The 21,932-nt window shown below is 38.7% G+C and overlaps 1 protein-coding gene across 3 annotated transcripts; it reads left to right on the forward strand.

Annotated features, from left to right (window-relative positions):
- The first annotated feature begins 11,964 nt into the window (after positions 1–11,964).
- TCEAL4 (transcription elongation factor A like 4) lies at positions 11,965–14,253 on the forward strand. Of its 3 annotated transcripts, none has more exons than XM_061136418.1 (3): positions 11,965–12,053; positions 12,926–12,998; positions 13,359–14,253. In XM_061136418.1, the coding sequence occupies exons 1-3, from the start codon at positions 12,019–12,021 to the stop codon at positions 14,064–14,066; spliced, it is 816 nt and encodes a 271-aa protein (XP_060992401.1). In that variant the 5' UTR covers positions 11,965–12,018; the 3' UTR covers positions 14,067–14,253. The 3 variants fall into 3 exon arrangements, with proteins under 3 accessions (XP_060992401.1, XP_060992402.1, XP_060992403.1); XM_061136419.1 differs by lacking the exon at positions 11,965–12,053 and adding an exon at positions 12,230–12,345 and having other exon boundaries at positions 13,354–14,253; XM_061136420.1 differs by lacking the exon at positions 11,965–12,053 and adding an exon at positions 12,230–12,345.
- The last annotated feature ends 7,679 nt before the right edge of the window (positions 14,254–21,932 follow it).

A 21,932-nucleotide genomic window follows, 5' to 3' on the forward strand; every position in this document is an offset into this window, starting at 1 on the left:
GTCACCAAGGAACTGCCATCCCAAATGGCCAAGTATCCAAATGTATTAATGTCAGACCATTTCTTAATGGTCTAATACTTAAGTATTTTTGTTGTTAAGCTTCCCTGGTGGCTCACATGGTAAAGAACCGCACACATCGCCCCCTCCCCCCACCGCCACCAATGCAGGAGACATAAGAGATGCGGGTTCGATCCCTGGGTTGGGAAGATCCCCTTGAGGACGGCATGGCAACCCACTCTGTATTGTTGCCTGGAGAATCCCCATGGACAGAGGAACCTGGCAGGTTACACTCCATAGGGTCACAAAGAGTTGGACACAACTGAAGAGACTTGGCACAGACACAAACATTTTTGTTGTTGTTAATGAAGTAGTGTCAGATAATGAAGAAAATTACATTTTTATTTAAAAGAAATAGAATATGAAGGGGGCTTCCCAGGTGGCACTAGTGGTAAAGAACCTGCCTTCTGATGCAGGAAACATAAGAGACACGGGTTCAATCCCTGGGTTGGGAAGATCCCCTGGAGGAGGGCATGGCAACCCACTCCAGTATTCTTGCCTGGAAAATCCTATGGACAGAAGAGCCTGGTGGACTCCATTAGGGCTGCAAAGAGTTGGACATGACTGAAACAACTTAGCGTAGCATAATATGAAAAGAGTACACTAAAAAGAGTTTTGAGTTGTCACATTTATAAATAAGGATATAAAAATTCTGTATAAATGATTAGCAATTATATCTGGTATGGGAAAAGATGAGCCAAACAGACAAAATATTTCAAACTGAGTAAATTACAAATGATTCACTTTACAATGTTAAAGGGAAAAAACCTTAATTAGTCTCCTTTGCTAACATGATGTTTGTTTCATGGTCAGATACTAAAATTACCATCTTTAGAGACCAGATGCACAAAATTTGACTTTCTCATCAGGAATAACTTATCTGGTATATTAGAAAAACATTAGAAATATTAGAAAAATCTTATAAAAGAACTTGAAAAAAGGATTTTACTGCAAAGACCTAGACAAACTCGCAAAATCAGCAACAAGTAAATCCACCTGGTGGGGTGGGATGCCATGTGATTGACCTACACATCAAAATTAATTTGGGGAAAGTGAAGGTTCTTTTCAGAGCTGTGTGTTCAGGGAAAGAGCTATGGATATTTTCCAAAAAAACATTCACTAAGTCACTTTGGATCATGCTAATTGTTGTTGCTTCAAAACGCCAATATTTCTCACTATGCCATACAAATGTTTTTACTAAAGTTATTGTAGCACATTGGTCTCATACATATTGTGTTAGAAGGCATTTTGATATATTGAATCCATTAGGACAGTTGTATGTTTTGGCTGTTTCGCACTTGTAAATTCAGGAAATAAACAGAAGCATTAATAAAATAACATTTAAATGCCCGATAATTCAGCTGAGAGTGCAGGGGTGATTGAGACAGGTGAATTTGGTGAATAAAGAGACAAACCTGGCTTGATGTTAAAGACTGATGGGGATAATAAGTACATCTGACTTTTAACCTGATGGGAGAATGAGGAACAATCATGCTCTGATGCTGTGTTTTTGGAAAAGGCTAAATAAGGGAAGTGAAGTTGCTCAGTCATGTACGACTCTTTGTGATCCCATTGACTGTAGCCTACCAGGCTCCTCCGTCCATGGAATTTTCCAGGCAAGAGTACTGGAGAGGGTTGCCATTTCCTTCTCCAGGGGATCTTCCCGACCCAGGGATCGAACCCAGGTTTTCCGCATTGCAGGCAGATGCTTTACCCTCAGCCACCAGCTGTAACTACAGTAAATAACATACTGCAAGTGTGAATCAGGGAGAAACAGTGTCAACAGAATAAAAATACCATAAACTTCTTTTGAATTCATTTTAATAAATAACAGCAACAAAATGCCCAGAAAGAGAAAAATCAAAATTTTCAAAAAATAATATCTTTGTTAAGTCTCCAAGATTCTGAAATTACTGTTATATTTCATTCAGATTTATTTGTTTTTGTTCTTTTCTGGTCTATAATCTTTCATTTTTAAAAACATAAGCCTTCATGATCTGCAATTATGTGTCATTCTGAGAATGAGAGAATCCAGTGAGAGTAGTTCATGTCCCATTCTCCACTAGTTCAGCCAGTGAAGGACCTGCCTCTTGATTATATTAATACAATGGTATTAATTATATTAATAGATGGTAATAGATCAAGAGAAATATGACTCTCCCCCACGATCTTTTTCGTCAAGCTATCTGAATATTAAAGTTATTTTATTTTTTTCATCACCCAGCATGTATGCCTGACAAAATAAAACCCAAAATATTAACTTGACAGGATGAAAACTTCATCCCAAGACAGAGACCAATACGATGGGGTTGGCCCTGATTCCTAACCCATCATCGGCCTCCTCCTTCTTGATTATGACCAGTCGCTCCTGAATAAGAAGGGGATGAAATGAGTGTTGGGTGGAGGGGAAGAAAGCTTGAAAAAGTGGACATTTATGCTTTCTTCTTAATAAAAAGGACTTTAAAAGCAAATCTAGGATTATTGGTGAGCACAAGCGGAGCATGAAGCTCTATACTCCCCTCTAGCTGGCTGTCAATCCAGCCCTTGCCATGCTGCCTAGCGTCCATCTAGGGGTTGTGACTCGGCCAGTCCTGCTGCTCACCACCTCTGCTGGTGCCCTAGAATTCTTCTGAAATCTGGAAACCTGTCTATGATGTAACTAAGTCTTCCTTAAAAATGTTCCTTACACAGAGGTAAGTGTGAAAAATGTCACCTCTTGGGAACTGGAGTTAGGTGGGGACCATATAACGTTGGGAAGACATGATATTTGACCAGATATTTTGTCATACACCACTGGGAATTTTGTTGTAAGAAATCATAAGACTCAGTTATTGCTCTTGCTAAAATAATTCGACTGGCATAGTGAATTCTATCCCATATAGGAACACAATGTCTTTTCCCAGATGGGATCTTCACAGAGAGGTAAAGGGCATTACCCAAGGTCACATAGCTACTGGGTAAGAACCGACACCAGGACCCAGGTGATCTCCCAAATCTCTCTCTTGTGTCTGGTCTATCAGACATGGTATTAGCCTTTGAGTGTTTGGACCTATCAGAAGCTTATAGAAACTGTTTCTCTGCATTAATCTGCTTGACAGGAAATAATTTAAAAGAAAAGCTATTTGTTCAGTCGCTAAGTCATTTCCCACTCTTTCTGACCCCATGGACTGCAGCATGCCAGGTTCCTCTGTCCTCCACTATTTCCTGGAGTTTGCTCAAACTCATGTCCATTGCGTTGGTGATGCCATCCAACCATCTTATCCTCTGTCACCCCCTTCTCCTTTTGCTTTCAATCTTTCCCAGCATCAGGGTCTTTTCTAATGAGTCGACTCTCCATATCAGGTGGCCAAAGTATTGGAGCTTCAGCAACAGTCCTTCCAATGAATATTCAGGGTTGATTTCCTTTAGGGTTTACTGGTTTGATCTCCTTGCAATACAAGGGACTCTCAAGAGTCTTCTCCAGCACCACAATTTGAAAGCATCAATTCTTTGGTGTTCAGCCTTCTTTATGGTCCAACTTTCACATCTGTACATGACTAGTGATGTAGTTGACCATGCTGCTGCTGCTGCTGCTAAGTCGCATCAGTTGTGTCTGACTCTGTGCGACCCCATAGACGGCAGCCCACCAGGCTCCTCCGACCTTGGGATTCTCCAGGCAAGAGTACTGGAGTGGGTTGCCATTTCCTTCTCCAATGCATGAAAGTGAAAAGTGAAAGTGAAGTCACTCAGTCGTGTCCAACTCTTCGCAACCCCATGGACTGCAGCCTACCAGGCTCCTCCGTCCATGGGATTTTCCAGGCAAGGGTACTGGAATGGGTTAGGGACTATATGGACCTTTGTCAGCAAAGTGATGTCTGTGCTTTTTAATATGCTGTCTAGATTCGCCATAACTTTCCTTTTAAGGAGCAAGCATCTTTTAATTTCATGGCTGCAGTCACCATCTGCAGTGATTTTGGAGCCCAAGAAAATAAAATCTGCCACTGTTTCCACTTTCCCCCCATCTATTTGCCATGAAATGATGGGACTGGATGCCATGATTTTAGCTTTTTTAATGAAGAGTTTTTAGCAAGCTGTTCACTCTCCTCTTTCACCTTCATCAAGAGGTTCTTTAGCTCTTCTTCACTTTCTGCCATTAGAGTGGTATCATCTGCATATCTGAGGCTGTTGGTATTTCTCCTGGCAATCTTGTTTCCAGCTTGTGCTCTATCCAGCCTGGCATTTCGTGTGATGTTCTCTGCAAAGAATTTAAATAAGCAGGGTGACAGTACACAGCCTTGTTGTATTCCTTTCCCAATTTGGAATCAGCCCATTATTCCAAGTACAGTTCTAACTGTTGCTTCTTGACCCACATACAGGTTTCTCAGGAGAAAGGTATGTGGTCTGGTATTCCCATCTCTTTAAGAATTTTCCACAGTTTGTTGTGATCCATACAGTCAAAGGCTTTAGGGTAGTCAAAGAACCAGAAGTAGAATTTTTTCTGGAACTCCCTTGTTTACTTCATGATTCAACAAATAATAAATAAAATAATAAAAAATAAATAAAAGCTAATACAGTGTTAATTTCCTTGACCCATCTCAGCCTCCACTTGGGGAATTAATCCAAATTAAAATATATAAGCATAAAATGCATAATGTTTTTCCCTTAATAAACTCCAACAGTTGGGAATGTCACACATCAGGTTGAGTTCCAGGGTCTGCTTCTGCTTTTCCCTCTCCCTAAATTCTTTCTTGTGGCCACAAATCTGCCTCCATTTGTGACTCCTCTGCTAAGTGCTTTTGTAGGCAGGAGAGAGAGAAGGATTTACAGTGGAAGTATCAGTGTTATATTTGTGATGTTTACCCCATGTTGTTTGTGTTTGTAGTTTGCTCATTTTCATGTCTGTATTATAACGCATTATAGGATTATAACACTCTTTTTTGCTTGATGGATATTTGCATTGCTGTACGTTTTAAGCTTACCAATCAGTCTTCTTCATATCTTTTGGTGGACACAAAGACATATTTCTGTGGAAATATACCAAGACTGCAACTGCTGAGTCAAAATGTACATGAATGTCTAGCCTTAGTAGACATTGTTTTCTAAAGTGGCTATATAAATTTATACTTCCACCTAGAGTACATATGTGGGTTCCAGTTATTCTCTATCCTTGCCAACACTTTACTGTCAGTCTTTTTTTTAGAAATGGATTCTTTTTTTAAAATAATTTTTTTATTTTTGGCTATGCTGGGTCTCTTTTGCTATGAGCGGGCTTTCTCCAGTTGTGACGAGCAGAGCCCACTGTCTAGTTGCAGTGTGAGGGCTTCTCATTGCAGTGGCCCCCCTTTCTGTGGAAAGGGCATGCAGGCTCAGTAGTTGTGGCCCACAGGCTTAGTTGCTCCAAGGTATGTGGGATCCTCCCAGACCAGGGATCAAACCTGCATCCTCTGCATTGGCAGGTGGATTCTTAACAACTAGACCACCAGGGAAGTCCACTGTCAAGTCTTTTGACTGCTATTCATTCTCCCATTTAACAGATGGATGGGCAAACCAACTGGGCCTAAAAGAGGTTAAATATATTTTTTTAAGTTCCAAGTCTGAATTCTAGGCTCTTCCCACTAGGCCATCAACTTTTACTGCATGGGTTTTCAGTACTCAAGAATTAGTTGTTTCAAAAATACATGCAATGATTTTTTGTAAGATTAAAATTATATTAAAGTTACCCTCTTAAATGAATAAAATGTTACCTGAAATTTACCCTGAAATGCATGAATATTAGTACTTACTCAACATCATATCTTAATAGTAATGGTTGTGGTGGTGGTAGAGGTTTAGTTGTTTCCTTTGGTCTAGGACCTGGGTTGACAAAATTTCTTTGTAAAGGACCAGATAGTAAATATTTTAGGCTTTGTGCACTATCTATTATCAAACCTGGTATTTTCATTTCCTTTATATAGGTTGTTCTGGTTACTATTGGTGCATAACAAATTACTCCAAAAATTAGCAGATTAAAATAATCATTTATATTCAGAAAGTATTCAGCTGCTAGGTTCTTTATTATTGTTATTCCACTATTATTTTCTTCCAGTTTTGCTGAGATATAATTGTCATATAATACTGTATAAGTTTCAGATGGTAAAGAATCTGCCTGTAATGTAAGAGACCTGGGTTCGATCCCTGGGTTGGAAGGGAAGATCCTCTGGGGAAGGAAATGGCAACCCACTCCAGTATTCTTGGAGAATACTGTGGACAGAGGAGCCTGGTGGGCTGCTGTCTATGGGGTCGCACAGAGTCGGACATGACTGAAGCGACTTAGCGTAGCATGCATCATCTTAAGTAGATACAAAATCAAAGAAATAGAAAAAAATTTTTGTGATGAGAATTCAAGATTTACTCTCTTATTATTCATGTATAACATATGGCAGTGTTAAATATATTATCTTGTACATTACGTCCCTACTACTTATTTATCTTGGGCTTCCCTGGTGGCTCAATGATAAAGAATTCACCTGCCAATGCAGGAGACAAGAAACACAGATTGGATCCCAGGGTCGGGAAGATCCCCTGGAGAAGGAAATAGCAACCCACTCCAGTATTCTTGCCTGGGAAATCCCATGGACAGAGGAGCCTGGTGAGTTACAGTCTGTGGGGTCAAAAAAAAGTCAGACATGACTTTGCAACTAAACAACAACAGCTTACATATCTTATAATTGGAAGTTGTACCTTTTGTCTGCCTTCATCCAATTCTCTTTCACCCTTCCCCACTCTGGTAACCACAAATCTGATCTCTTTTTCTTTATTTGTTTTTGAAGTTTAATTGACCTACAACACTGAGTTAGTTCCTGTTACACGACATAGTGCTTTGGAATTTCTAAACATTTCAAAATGACCACTGCAATAAGTCAAATCACAATATGTCACTATACCAATATATTACATAGTTGTTGATTATATTCCACACTGCATATTTCATACTGGTGACATTTATTTTGCAACATGAAGTTTGTACTTCTTTATCTCTCTCACTTAGTTCTTTCCTCCCCCAACTCCCCTCTCCTTTGGCACCCACCTGTTTGTCCTCTGTATATGTAACTGTTTGTTTTGTTATGTTTATTCATTTGTTTTAGTTTTTAGATTCCACATATAAGTGAAATCATACAACATTTGTCTTTGATTTATTTAATTCAGCATAATACCACCTAGATCAAATCATGTTGCTATAAATGGTAAGAATTCATTCTTTTTTCATGGCTGAGTAATATTCCATTATATATCACATCTTCTCTATCCATTCATCTATTGATGGGCACTTTGGTTGCTTCCCTATCTTGCCTATTGTAAAGAATGCTGCAATGAACATATGGGTGCATATATTTTTTCTAATTAATGTTTTTGTTTTCTTCAGATAAATACCCAGAAGTGGAATTGCTGGATCATATGGTAGTTCTATATTTAATATTTTGAGGAATCTCTATAGTGTTTTCCATAGTGGATGCATGCTCAGTCGTGTCTGACTCTTTGGGACCTCAGGGACTGTAGCCCACCAGGCTCCTCTGTTTCCCAGGCAAGAATACTGGAGTGAGTTGCCATTTCCTCCTTTATGGGATCTTCCCAACCCAGAGATTGAATCCACATCTCCTGCATCTCCTGCACCAGCAGGCAAATTATTTACCACTGAGCCACCTGGGAAGCCCTTTTCATAGTGGCTGCACCAATTTACATCCCCGCCAACAATGGGGCTCCCTTTTCTTCACATCCTTGCCAACACTTGTTATTTGTTATCTTTTTAATAATAGCCATTCTGACAGGTGAGATGATACCTCATTGTTGTTTTTATTTGTAATTCTCTGATGATTAGTGAGGTTAAGTATTTTTTCATGTGCCCATTAGCATGTATCAGCTCTTTATTCCATTTTTACTGAAAAATAGTATTCCATTATTATAGCACATTTTTTTTTTTTATCCATTCATCAGATCATGAACATTAGGGATATTTCCACCTTTTAATTATTATGAGTAATGCTGCCAAGGACATTTGCATATAAGTTTTTGTGTGATATTTTCCCATTTATCTAGAAGTGGAATTGTCAAATCATACAATAACTTAATGTTTAACATTTTGAGAAACTGCCAGACAGCCTGTTTTCTACAGGTACACCATTTCCCATTCCCACCATCATTGAGTGATGGTTCTAATTTCTCCACGTATTTGCAAATGCTTGTTATTATCTGCCTTTTTATTATATGGATATGAAGTGGTATCTCATTGTGGTTTTGATTTGCATTACCCTGGCAGCTAATAATGTTGAACATCATGCTTATTGGTTTTCTATACATTTTCTTTGCTGAAATATCTATTCAGATCTTTGACCATTTCTATTTATTTATTTATTCATTGCACCACGAGGCTTGTGGGATCTAAGTTCCAACTAGGGACTGAACCCATGGCCTTGGCAGTGAAAGTAAACACAGTACTAACTACTGGACAACCAGGGAATTCCCTGCCTATTTTTAATTGAGTTGTAAGTGCTTTTTGTATATTCTAGATATAAGTCCCTTATCAGGCATATTACTTTCAAAAATTTTCTGTGGGTTGTGTTTTCACTTTATTAATTGTATTGTTTAAATTTAAAAGTTTTCCATTTTGGCGAGGCCCCATTTTTCTATATTTCTTTTATTACTTGAACTTTTAGTGTCATACTGAAGAAATCATCACTTAATCCAAGATCATGAAGAGTTACACCTTTATTTTCTCCTAAGAGTTTAATAGTTTTAACTCCTATATTTAGGACTTCATTTATTTTAAGTTCTGTATACGGTGTGGTGTGGGAGTCCAAATTCATTTTTTGCATGTGGATATCTAGTTGTCTCACCATCATTTGCTAAAAAGACTCTTCTTTAAGCACTAAATTTTCTTGGCATTCTGGTTGAAAACCAATTGATTGTAAATCTGAGGCTTTATTTATGTATTCTCAATTCTGTTGGTCTGTATGTCCTTCTGCCAGTGCCACATTGTCCTGATTCCTGTAGATCTATGGTTAAGTTTTGAAACTTGAAAGTGGGAGACCTCAAACTTTATCCTTCTCTTTCAAGATTATTTTTGTCTATTCTGAGTTCATTGCATTTCTGTATGAATTTTGGGATCAGCTTGTCAAAATCTGCAGAGAAACCATCTGAGATTTTGAGAGAGGTTGTGTTGAGCCTGTAGATCAATTTAGGAAATATTGCCCATCTTAATGATACGAAGTCTACCAATCTATGAAACATAGGATAACTTTCCATTTATTTATGTAGTCTTTAATTTTGTTCAACAACGTTTTATAGTTTTCAGTATAAAATTCTTGGACTTTCAAATTTTATTTCTAAGTATTTTATTCTTTTTGATATTTTAGATGGAAATGCTACTTTTCTTTCCTCTTTGAATTACTCATTGCTAGTATATAGAAACACACTCAATTTTTGTTTATTGATCTTGTATTTCTGCCACATTGCTGAACTCTTTCATTCTCATAGTTCTTTAGTGAATTCCTTGGGATTTTCTATATGTGTGATCATATCATTTGTAAATAGAGATAGTTTTTACTTCTTCCCTTCCAATCTAGAAACTTTTCATTTTATTTTTCTTGATCTGAAAAGAAATTGAGTGTTTGTCAGAAAATAAGGCTCTTCATCTTCTTTAACTATTTAAATAATTATACAAATTTACTTTCCATAATAACCTATACCTCACTACTGAACAGAAATGCTTCTTTATCATATACTAAAAACTTTTATACTTGGAGATGTTTTGTTCCTCTTACTGTCTTTATTTCAGTACTACAGCGAGTTAAGCTTGTAGCTTTATAAATCATTCTGCTTCACTGAAGTATGAGTTTTTCCATCAAGTATAAATGAAATCCACACCAGATAACATAAGGTAACTAGCACAGTGCCTAGCACATAGGTGGTATTCTCTAGAGCAAGGGTCCCCAACCCCCTGGGCCATGGACCAGTACTGGTCTGTGGCCTGTTAGGAATGGGCCAAACAGCAGGGGGTGAATAGCAGGTGAGCGAGGGAATCTTCATTTGTACCTACAGCTGCTCCCCATAACTCACATTACCGCCTGAGCTTCACCTCTGGTTACGTCAGTGGCGGCAGTAGATTCTCACAGGAGCACAAACCCCACTGTGAACTGTGCATGAAAGAGATCTAGGTTGTGCCCTCCTTATGAGATTCACTCCCAAACCAGCCCTAGTCAGGGTCCATGGAAAAATTATCTTCCACAAAACCAGTCCCTGTTGCCAAAAAAGTTGGGGACTGCTGCTCCACAGGTCAATACCACATACTGTGGTTATCCTTTGGGTCACACCATCCACAGTAATTTCGGGTTATGGATGGTTAATCATTATTTTTACTGCATTTTGAGCACCCAACATAAAAGGATTATTTTTCTAACCAAATGTCCAAAGATAACCAGGGTAAGCAAATATACTAAGAAGATTATGTAACCCTGGTTGATTCCTGGGTGGGGAAGACCCCCTGGCGAAGGGATAGACAACTATATCTGTACTGATGGACAACTGTGATGTTCCTTTTTTTCCCATTGTAAACAAAGCCTACAGAATCACTACTGTAGCCCCAATTCCAGCACAGGATAAATGCATAATAAATAATTGGTATGGGAATTTTAAAACATTAAAACACAAGATTCTATTTTAGCATTTTATTAATTATCTCCATGGGTAAATATTCGAGTTGGAATTGCTGAACCAAAATATCAAATACTTTTATTTTTAAACAATTTACAAAATTGCCCTGCAGAAAATTTTTACCAGTACACTCTACAAGAGCAGGGAGGGGTCGGGGGTGGGAGGGAGGTGGGAGAGGATAGCAGCAGGAATTTGGGGTTAGTAGATGTAAACTGATATATATAGAATGCATAAAGAAGGTGCTACTGTATAGCACAGGAACTATATTCAATACCCTGTGATAAACCATAATGGAAAAGAATATGAAGAAGAATGTACATGTATACATAACAGTCACTTTGGTGTACAGCAACAATTAACACAATGTTTTAATGCAACTATACTTCAATTAAAAAAATTAGAAAAAAGAGCAGGGAGAAATGCATGTGTCCCCAATCTCTTACGTTTTTATGTAATCAAATCCATCAATCCTGTTCTTAATTGTTCAACTTTCACTTATTATGTTTTTAAAGACCTTCTACACGAAAAGCTTATGCAGAAGCAGAAGCTAGTTATTCAGAGCTTGTTATTCACAAGGGAGTTAGCCACCCTAACTTGTGTTTGGCTGAGACTTAAAGATAGGCAGGGCAATGGGAAAACTTGAGAGTGAAAAACAGGAAGACCATATTTTCTCTGATTGGAAGTTGTTGGCAGTGAAACGCTGGTGAGCCAGAGGTATTTTATGTTATTGGTTTGGGGAGCATATTTAGATTTCTCTAGTTAGCAGCAGGGCAAAAATAGGAAGGCTGGTAGTCATTGATCAAGTCCAGAAGATTGCTGTAGAGGCTGTGGTTTGGCTTGTGGGGCTGCTTGCTACAGAGGTTGTGGGTTACAATTCTATTGTCATCTGGTCATTGTCCATGTATTCAGTCTCTCACTTAAAAATAAAAATCATTCTTTCATTTTGTTTCAAATATAAAATCATTTTCAGATCTAAATATTTAATTGATTAGAAAACTTATGTTTTGCATACCAGGAAAAAGGGACAATTTCACTTTGACGGTAACATTTTTTCCTAAAAGTGCAATATTCTACTCTTTGTACAATATTAAAGTTCACAGTCATAGGATTTCATTTGTAAGTCTATGTTCTTTCAATGGAATTTAAGAGCAAAGTTAGACTCCTCCCCCAGACTGCCCAAACCATTTAAAAAAAAAAAAAAAAAAAAGCCTCTGAGGTTTTGTTTTGTTTTGGTGGCGCCAGGCAGCATGTGGGATCTTAGTTCTCCCACCGCGGATAGAACCCGTGCCCGCTGCAATGGAAGCGCGGAGTGCTAACCACTGGACTGCCAGGTAAGTCCCCACCTCTGTGGTTTTTACTAAAATTATTTCTTTGACCAACTTCTCAAGAGGAAAAGGACAAAAGGGCCCAGAGAGGTTAAGAGGCACCTGCCGGAGGGAGGCGGTGGGCGGCTAGCAGACGCCGGCTGGTGGGCGGGGTACGGGGGGCGGAGCTCGGGTGACGCGACGCTCACGTGACCGCTGGGCCCAGAAGTGGGCACCGGTCCGGGTACTGGCCCTCCCTCGGTGCTGTCGGACCCGGAGCCGTCTGCGAGCCCCTAGTTGTTGCTCCTGGTTCTTTCAGGTCAGTGTGAGGGTTCTCGTCACTGCCTGTGGGACACCGGAATGGGGGAGGAGGAACGGGCGCGGAAAGGAGAAAGGTTGGGGATGGGGTTCTGGTCGAGGGGAGCTGGCCAGACTGTAGCTAGTGATGGCGGTGGGAAAACGGCTAAGGGGGAGCAAGCGGCCATTGGGCGGAGGGAGGGGAAAGCGGACACCCCAAGTACCCATTCCCCTTTCTCTACACATCCTCTTCTCTGCCTTCCGTCCATTTTGGAGCCGGAGATTGTGAGCTAGGGGGCGCCCCAGCAGTGAGGCAGTGGAAATAAATCCTCTCTGCCACTCTGTGCGTGGAGTAGAAAGTTGACCTCAAGGGTGGGGAGGCTAGTTGCCTTTGGGAGAGAAGGACGCAGAGATCCAAAATTAGTTTGGAAAAACATCCTGGTCTGGCGCCCGAGGCGTGAAAAGAAATGGCGGCTGGGGTGCATGGGGCGGAGGAGGTGGAGGGAGGGAAACGTTGGGTGAGGAGGGCAGGGATTCTGGAAAGGGACCCGAGTCCCTGTGCATTCACCGATGCGCATCCCCGGTCTCCTGTCTGTCTGCAGGTCTACGTGTCTGTTGTTCCCAGCTCTCTACTGGGCTATAGAAAGAGGAGGAACCTGTCCAGAATCCCCGCAGGTCAGTGAAGGAGGAGGGCACTGGACAGGGACCCAGAGGGGTGGGGAGTGTGGAGGGACCGCCCGCGAAGAATTGGGGGCCCCACTGCCCACTTCCCAACACATTTACACACTGCCGCGCTGAGCAAGCATAGGGAAAAATGGCAGGGCCTGCCAGGGAAGTGTTGTCTCACGTGTGCACGAGGAATGGTGGGGTAAAGGGTGGGCAAAAGGCATTCACGGAGGGCCAGGCCAGGTCAGGAGATCCCTGACAAACGGCAAGAAATGACTACTACTATCCGGACCTGCATTTCACCCCCAAAACCTCAGTCTCTCTTGTCTCCTCTTTGTCTTCTCTTCCCCCGCCCCACTCCCAGGACAGGAAAAGGAGGGGACACTCAACATGGAAAAACTCTGCAGTGAAAATGAAGCAAAGCCTGAGAACCAAGGCAAGATGGAAAACAAAGAACAGCCACTGGATGCAGGAAAACCAGGAGCAGCTTCTACTAAGGAAGACAAAGAAATGTTAGAAAACAAGGGAAGGACAGATCACAAGGGAAAGACAGATGAGGAAATATTAAAGGTTAAGGAAAGGCCAGAGAATGAGACAAAGCCAAAAGAAGGAAACCCAGAGAGCCAAGGAAAGCCAGTGAGTGAGGAAAAAGCAAAAGAAAGAAAGGCAGAGAGTGAGGGGAAGCCAGAGAGTGAAGGAAAGCCAGTGAGTGAGGGAAAACCAAAAGAAGACAAGCCAGCCAGCGAACCAAGGGAACTAAGGGCTGGCGGAAAGCGCCCAGCTGGGGAGGATGTACCCAGGAAGGCCAAAAGAAAAACCAACAAGGGGCTGGCTCAGTGTCTCAAGGAATACAAGGAGGCCATACATGATATGCATTTGAGCAATGAAGAGATGATAAGAGAATTTGATGAGATGGCCAGGGTAGAGGATGAGGTGAAGAAAACCAAACAGAAATTGGGGGGGTTTATGTGGATGCAAAAAAGTTTACAGGACCCCTTCCACCCACGGGGCCCAAGGGAACTCAGGGGTGGCTGTAGGGCCCCGCAAAGGGGCTTTGAAGACATTCCTTTTGTGTAGTGCCTCTGGCAGGCATTTCCCAGGCCTTGTGCTTTATTTAACCTTATGCTAATCCTATACTTTAGGTGTCGCTCTCATTATTCAACTGCAGCCCTCTGTGTTTCAGTAGCAGATTTTCATCCATTGCATGGAAAAATGTTTATGGTGCATTGTAAAATTAAAAACAAAAATAGTTTTCAGAACCATATATATGGCATCAGTCTATTTTTGTAAAACTACAAAGATACTTTACTAGTGATCCATGTACAGGAAAAACTGAAAACTGTCTACTAAAAATCAACAGTGGTTATCTGTGGCTGATTTTTTTTTCTGTTTTTTTGTTCATCTGTTTATATTCTCTTAAAACACAGATTACTTTTTATCATAGCAATAATGAAAGATAAAAAAATAGGAAAGCAATACCAAGCAATCAAGTATTATTCAGTGAAGTGCCTTCTGAAGGCAGTGGAGACACACAAAATTTGTGTTGCTAGGATGTGAACTAAGTAAAAGTCACATTACCTCTGGGACTCAAAGGTGCAAGAATCAACTTGGCAGTTATTACAGATCCATTGTTGTAAGGGAGACTCTTGGCATCAGTGAATAGGGGATAAAACTTGCCTTCCAGGGCTGTGGAGAATATTCAATAAGATGCTGAGTATGTGAGCTGCTTCCCACCCTCTCCCCTGCACTAGCAGGGCCAGAGCCCCATCAGATGTTTTGGAGAGGGCTGAGGAGGTTTCAAGTGTGTGCAGGAATAAGTCCAGATAGCTGTAGGGTGGGTGGCCCTCTCCAGCTGGGGTAATGTCATGACTCTTGGGCGGTATGCCTCTGCTTGTGGGTACTGTACCCTCCTAAGGCTCCCACCAACTGGGCTGATGGGCTGGAGACCATGATGGTCTAAGGCAATACCGTGTCACTACTGAAAGGTGGACAATTCTCTACAGTAAAGTTACCCTAACTCACCTGGGTAGCACCCAGTTGTCACTTGGGTCTTGCTATTTATAAAGTTCTTATAAAACATACCTTTCCAAGTATTCTGTTGGTTTGTGTGTGTTTCTGCATACAGCCATCTGCACTGGATTTAGATACTGGAGATTGAACCAGGAGAAAAATCTGTGACCAGATGCTGTGCTGTTCTCACCTGTTAATCTCATCTGCTGACGCTTTTTTCTTAGAAGTTGTCTCCTAGGAAATTCCTGTTAAGCCCTGGCTTATCATTTCAGCAGACCCATCTACCTATGTGATTTTTTTCCCCTCTGGCTCTTCCTTAGCCTTTTATTTGCTTATAGTGTTTCTTTAAACTTTTAGGCCAGTTGTAGGTTTACAGAATTATTACAAAGATGCAGTTTCCACATACCCCATACTTGTTATTAACATCGTTACTTTTTAGCTCAAAGCGTTTGTCACAATGAACCAATGTTGATACATTATCATTAACCAAGATACATTCTTTATTCAGAGTACCTCAGTTTTTCCTTAATGTCTTTTTTCTGTCCCAGGATCCCATCCAGGTTATCTTACAATTAGTCATCATGTCTCCTTAGGTTCCTCTTGGCTGTGACAGTTTCTCATACTTTCCCTGTTTCTGATGCCTTGACACTCTTGAGAAGCACTGGTCAGGTACTTTGTATAGTGTACCGCAATTTCAGTTTGCTTGATTTTTCTCTTATGGTTAGACAGGTGTGTTAAGTGCTTTTTTGGGAAGAGGATCAAACAGGCAAAATTGCATCATATAAAGGGTATATACTATCAATATTATCACTGTTGATGTTAATGTTGGTCACCTGGCTGAAGTAGTGGTCTCAGGATTCTACATGGTAAAGTTTCTCTTTTATTTCTCCCTTTCTAGACTATACTCTTTGGAAGAAAGTCACTCTGCACAGTCTACACTTAAAAGACTGCGGTATTATGTTCAATCTTGTTGAAGATGAAGTATCTCCAACATTTATTTGGAATTCTGCATATTTGATTTCTCCACATTTATTTAATATACTTTGGACTATAATACTACTATATATATTTTCATTGCTCAAATTTTCCACTTTTGGCCACTGGAAGTTCTTTGAGTTGGCTCTTGCATCTATTTAACATACCCCCATCATTGTGTACATGTGTGTGTGTTTTTATAAAACTTTCTGGCACTACAAAATGGTCTAGTCATATCTTGCATATTTCCTGCCCAGATCCTAGAATCAATCATTTCTCCAAGGGACTCTGGTACCTTTGGTTGGAGAATGGTACTAAAAGCCAAGATTTAGATGTTAAGTGTACACCCTACCATTTGGATATCATTGCTTCTAGGCCCTTTCAGTTGATAAAGAAAGAAGATCTATATGCATCTCTTTCTCTCTCCATATATATATATATGTATGTACATTATACATCTTTATATGTTTTAAAATATATATAGAGAAAATTTTGTCTTTAGTCTTAACAGACTCCACTCATTTCCAGTTACCTATATCAGTGTCTTATTCTTCCATCCTTTTCAGTGAAGTTTCTTGCATTTGTGATATACTTAAGAGTCTTTTGTCAGATTCTGTGTTGTGGGAATGTTGTTATAAATGCACTTTTAAATATCAAATTCCAGTTGTTCATTGCTGGTATATAGGAAAGCAATTAAATTTATATATTAACTTATATCCTGTGATCTTGTGACTAGGAGTTTGTCAATGCTTTGGCATTTTCTACATAGACCGTCATGTCATCTGCAAATAGAGATAGATTTATTTCCTCAGTTCTAATCTGTACACTTTTTATTTCCTTTTTTGTCTTAATGCACTAGCTAGGACTTCTAGTATGATGTTCAATAGGAGCAATGAGAAAGGACATCCTTGTCCTCTTCCTGGCACTCCAGGTGAAGTGTCTCCTTTTTCATCACTAAGTATAATGTTAGTTTCTTGTAGTTTTTGTTGTTCAGTCACCATGTAGATATTCTTTATCAAATTGAGAAAGTTCCCTTCTACTCCCAGCTTGAAAGCGTTTATCATGAATGGTTGTTGGAGTCTGTCAAATACTTTTTCTGTATCAAATAATATCATATATTTTTTCTTTTTTAGTCTGTTAACATGTAGTGGATTATATCGATTGATTTTCAAATGTTGAATCAACCTTGAATACCTGGAATAAATTTCAGTTGTTTGGCACATAACTTTTTATACATTATTGGATTCAGTTTTATAATACTTTGTTGAGGATTTGTGTCTGTGTCCATTAGTGATACTGGTCTGTAGTTTTCCTTTCTTGTAGTATCTTTTATCTGGTTTTGGAATTAGGGTAATATTGGTCTCACAGAATGAGTCAGGTGTTCTCTACTTCAGTTTTATGGAAGAGATTGTGGAGAATTGGTATTATTTCTAACTTAAATATTTGGTAGAATTCACTGGTGATTTCTAAATGTTTACTGGTGATCCTTAAATGTTTGGCAGAATTTGGTCCTAGTGATTTCTATCTTTGGAAGGTTATTAATTATTGATTCAATTTCTTTAATAGATACAGAACTATTCAGGTTATCTTTTTCCTCTTGTGTGAGTTTTAGGAGTTTGTATCTTTTGAGTAATTAGTCCATTTCATCTTAAGTTATCTAATTTGTAGGCATAGAATTTCTCATAGTTATTACTTCATTACCTTCTTAATGTCCATGGGATCAAGAGTGATAACCCCACTTTCATTTCTGATATTGTTAATTTGAGTCTTTCTTGTTTTCTTGGTTACCCTCATAAGAGATTTAACAATTTTATCTTTTCAAAGAACCAACTTTTGGTTTTGTTGATTTCCTCTGTTGTTTTCCTGTTTTCACTTTCCTTTGATTTTGTCTCTAGTTATTTCTTTTTTACTGTTTGCTCTAGGGTTCGATCCCTGGGTTGGGAAGATCCCCTGGAGAAGGGAAAGGCTACCCACTCCGGTATTCTGGCATGGAGAATTCCATGGCCTGTACAGTCCATGCGGTTGCAAAGAGTCGGACACGACTGAGTGACGTTCACTTTCACTTTCACTAGGCTTAAATTACTCTTCTTTCTTTAGTTTCCTAAGAAAGCATAGCCTTCTTTTCCATATATGTGTTTAAGCTAGAAATTTCCCTTTAAGTGTTGCTGTTGCTTTACCCCAGAGATTTTGATATGTTGTATTTTCATTTAGTTCAAAGCATTTTTAAATTTCTGTTGAGAATTCTTCTTTGACTCATGTTATTTAGAAATGTGTTGCTTAATTTCCAAATATTTGGGTTCGCCGTCTATCCTGTTATTGATTTCTAGTTTAAGTCTACTGAGAGCATACTTTTATGATTTCTATTCTTTTAAAGTTGTTAAGGTGGGTTTTATGGACTCTTGAGCTCATGTTCTATATGACCTTGAATGTTGAATGGAATGTTCTATAAATGTGAATTAAATCAAGTTGATTAATAATGCTGTTCAGATAGACTATGTGTTAGTCGCTCAGTCGTGTCTGACTTTTTGTGATCCCATGGACTGTAGCCTGCCAGGCTCCTCAGTTAGTGAAATTCTCCAGGCAAGAATACTGGAGTAGGTTGCCATTTCCTTCTCTGGCTAGATCCTTATTGATATTCTGCCTGCTTAATCTGTCAATTACTGATTGGGGGCATTAAAGTTTGTAACTATAATAATAGGTTTGTCTGTTTCTCCTTTCAGCTCTATCAGTTTTCACTTCATATATTTTGACACTTTTGTCATGTACATATACATGTTTAGGATTATTATATGTTTTGCTCAGAATTGATCCCTTTATCATTATGTAGTGCCTCTTTTGATCTCTGATAATCTTCCTTGTTCTGCTTTGTCTAAAATTATGTAACTACTCCAGCTTTCTTTTTTTGTCCAGGTTTTTTTTTGACTAGTGCAGATCTTTCTCTGTTGCTTTACTTTTAACTTCTCACTCTTTATCAGGGCTTCCCTAATAGCTCAGTTGGTAAAGAATTCACCTGCAATGCAGGAGACCCCAGTTCGATTCCTGAGTTGGGAAGATCTCCTGTAGAAGGGATAGGCTACCCACTCCAGTATTCTTGGGCTTCCCTTGTGGTCAGCTGGTAAAGAATCCACCTGTAATGCGGGTAGACCTAGGTTCAATCCCTGGGTTGGGAAGATCCCTTGGACAAGGGAAAGGCTATCCACTCCAGTATTCTGGCCTGGAAAATTCCATGGACATATATAATCCATGGGGTCTCAAAAGAGTTGGACATGACTGAGCAGCTTTTACTTTCACTCACTCTTTATATTTAAAGTGGGCTTCTTGTACACAGCATATAGTTGTTTTTTTTTTTAATTCACTCTGATAGCTTCAATCTTTAATTGATGTATTTAGACCATTCATATTTAAAATGACTCAATATATTTGGATTTAGTATCAACCATGTTTATAACTGTTTTCTATTTGTTGCCAGAGGCTTCTTTTTCTGCCTTCTCTAGTTTATTTTTGCCTGCACCAGGTCTTAGTTATGACATGTGGGATCTTTCAGTTTAGTTGCAGCATGTAGGATCTATATCCCTGATCAAGGATCAAACCCATGCCCCCTGCATTGGGAGTGTGGAGTCTTAGCCACTGGACCACCAGGGAAGTCTGCCTTCTCTAGTTTTAATTAAGTATTTTACATGATTCCACTTGTCTTCTCTCAGTGTATCAATTATATTTCTTTAAAAGTTTTACAATGATTTTCCTCAAGTTTACATTTTTAACTAAGAACATTTTCAGATAACATTGTTCTGCCTCACTTATATGTAGTACAGGTACCTTAAGTGTTCATTATTCATTTCACTCATCCATTTCCTGCAATCATTCAATACACTGTTATTTTATTACTTTAGATAAAGAGTTGTCTTTTACATCAACTAAGAATAATACAAAAGATTTCATTATACTTTCATTCATTGCATTTTCAATGCTCTTCCTTTATGTAGGTCTGAGTTGCAGGCCTGCACCATTTTTCTGCTGCCTGAAGAAAATCTTTTACCATTTCCTGAAGGAAAGGTTTGCTGATGCTGAATTCCATCAGTTTTTGTTTGTCTGAGAAACTCTTTATTTCTCCTCCACATTTGAAGGATTATTTCACTGGGTATAGAATCTTAGGTTAGTGTTTTTTTTCCCTTTCAACATTTTAAATATTTACAGTTATAGAGATAGGAGTGTTAACACTGAAATGGAAGGTATTTTTTTATTTCTCCTTGTAGTTCTGTCAAATTTAATATTATTTATTTTGAGGTCTGTTTAATAAATGCATAGAAAATTTAAATATCATTAAGTGATGCTTATGTCTTGTAATGCTTTTTGCTTTAAAGTCTATTTTGTTATTAATTTAACTATAATGGCTTTCTTTTGCTTAGTGTTTTCATGTTATTTTTTCCCTATGCTTTTACTTTCAGTCTTTATGTATCTTTATATTTCATATATGTCTTTTGTAAATAGTATATAGTTGGGTTTTTCCAGTCCAAAAATCTTTGTTTTTTAATTGTTTCATGTAAACTATTTACATTAATGTACTTACTGCTATTGATATTGGATATAACCATTGTACCACATTCCTTCTCTTATACCCCATCTGGTTTATGTTAGTTTTTTCTTCCTTAGGATTGATTATTTTCTTATTTTTGCCCCTCTATTAGCTTCGAAGTTTTACTCTCTTACTCTTCCTTAATAGTTATCTGGTAATTATAGCATACAGTCTTGACTTACTAAAGGCTAACATTAATTTATACTTATACATACTCTTTAGATAATGCCAGAACTTTAAATACTTTTACTCTAGTCCTCTTGACTCCTGTGTTGTCAGTATAAATTAACAAGATAATATTATTTTATGCAGTATTGATTTATAGATAGATATTTAACCTTTAATTGCTTTCTTTTCCTTCCTTCATCCCCAGTCTTCCATCTGAGATCATTTTCCTGTTATCTGAAGAATGCCCCATAGAATTGAGTATTTCCTTTGGTTTCTGACTGCTGTTAGAAACTCTTTGTTTTGGTTTATTTATAAAGCTTTTATTTTGCCTTCATTTTTGAAGGGTATTTTTGCTGGTTATTTTCTTGGTTGGCATTTACTTTCTTTCAAGATACTAAAGATGTCACTTTACCATCTTCATGCTTTCATCATTGCCATTGCAAAGCCAGTAATTAGCCTAAGTTTTGTTCCTTTTGAGGCATACTCTATCTTTTTGGCTATTTTTATGATTTTTTCTTTGTTTTGAATTATCTGTAAATTCACTATTATGTATTCTATGCATGGGCTTCTTTTTATTTATCCTGTTTGGGATTTGTTAGACTTCTTAGATCTATGGATCGATGTCTTTCATCAGTTTTGAAAAATCCTCAGCCATTAAATCTTCAAAGATTGCCTCTGAACAGTTCCATTTCTCTTTTCCTTTTCGAATTCCAATTGAACATGTATTAGACCTTATCCTACCATCCTGTCTGTATTTTCCATCTTTTTGACCACCTGTGCAGCCTTACAGATAATTTCATCTGAATATAATTTCTAGTTATTTAATTCTCTCGAGTTGCACCTAATCTGCTGTTAAAGCCATCCACTGAGTTTCTAATTTCAGCTTTGTTATTTTTCAGTTTTGGAGTTTTCTTTTTTCTCTACTTTTTTTTGGTTTTCTGGTTCCCTGTTGAAATTTTCAAGATTGGATTTTATTTATCTGAATACACTGAGCATCATGGTTTTGTTGTTCAGTCACTCAGTCGTGTCTAACTCTTTGAAACCCTATGGACTGCAGCATGCCAGGCTTTCCTGCCCTTTACTATCTCCCAGAGTTTGCTCAAACTCATGTCCATTGAGTTGGTGATGCCAAGCACTGTGGTTTAGTAGTCTGTATCTGATAATTTGAATAATTCAAAGCTAATGGATCTGCTTGTGTTGTCGATTGCCTATGGTTC

The sequence above is a fragment of the Dama dama genome, chromosome X, assembly GCF_033118175.1.
Source record: "Dama dama isolate Ldn47 chromosome X, ASM3311817v1, whole genome shotgun sequence".
In the NCBI taxonomy this organism is placed as follows: Eukaryota; Metazoa; Chordata; class Mammalia; order Artiodactyla; family Cervidae; genus Dama; species Dama dama.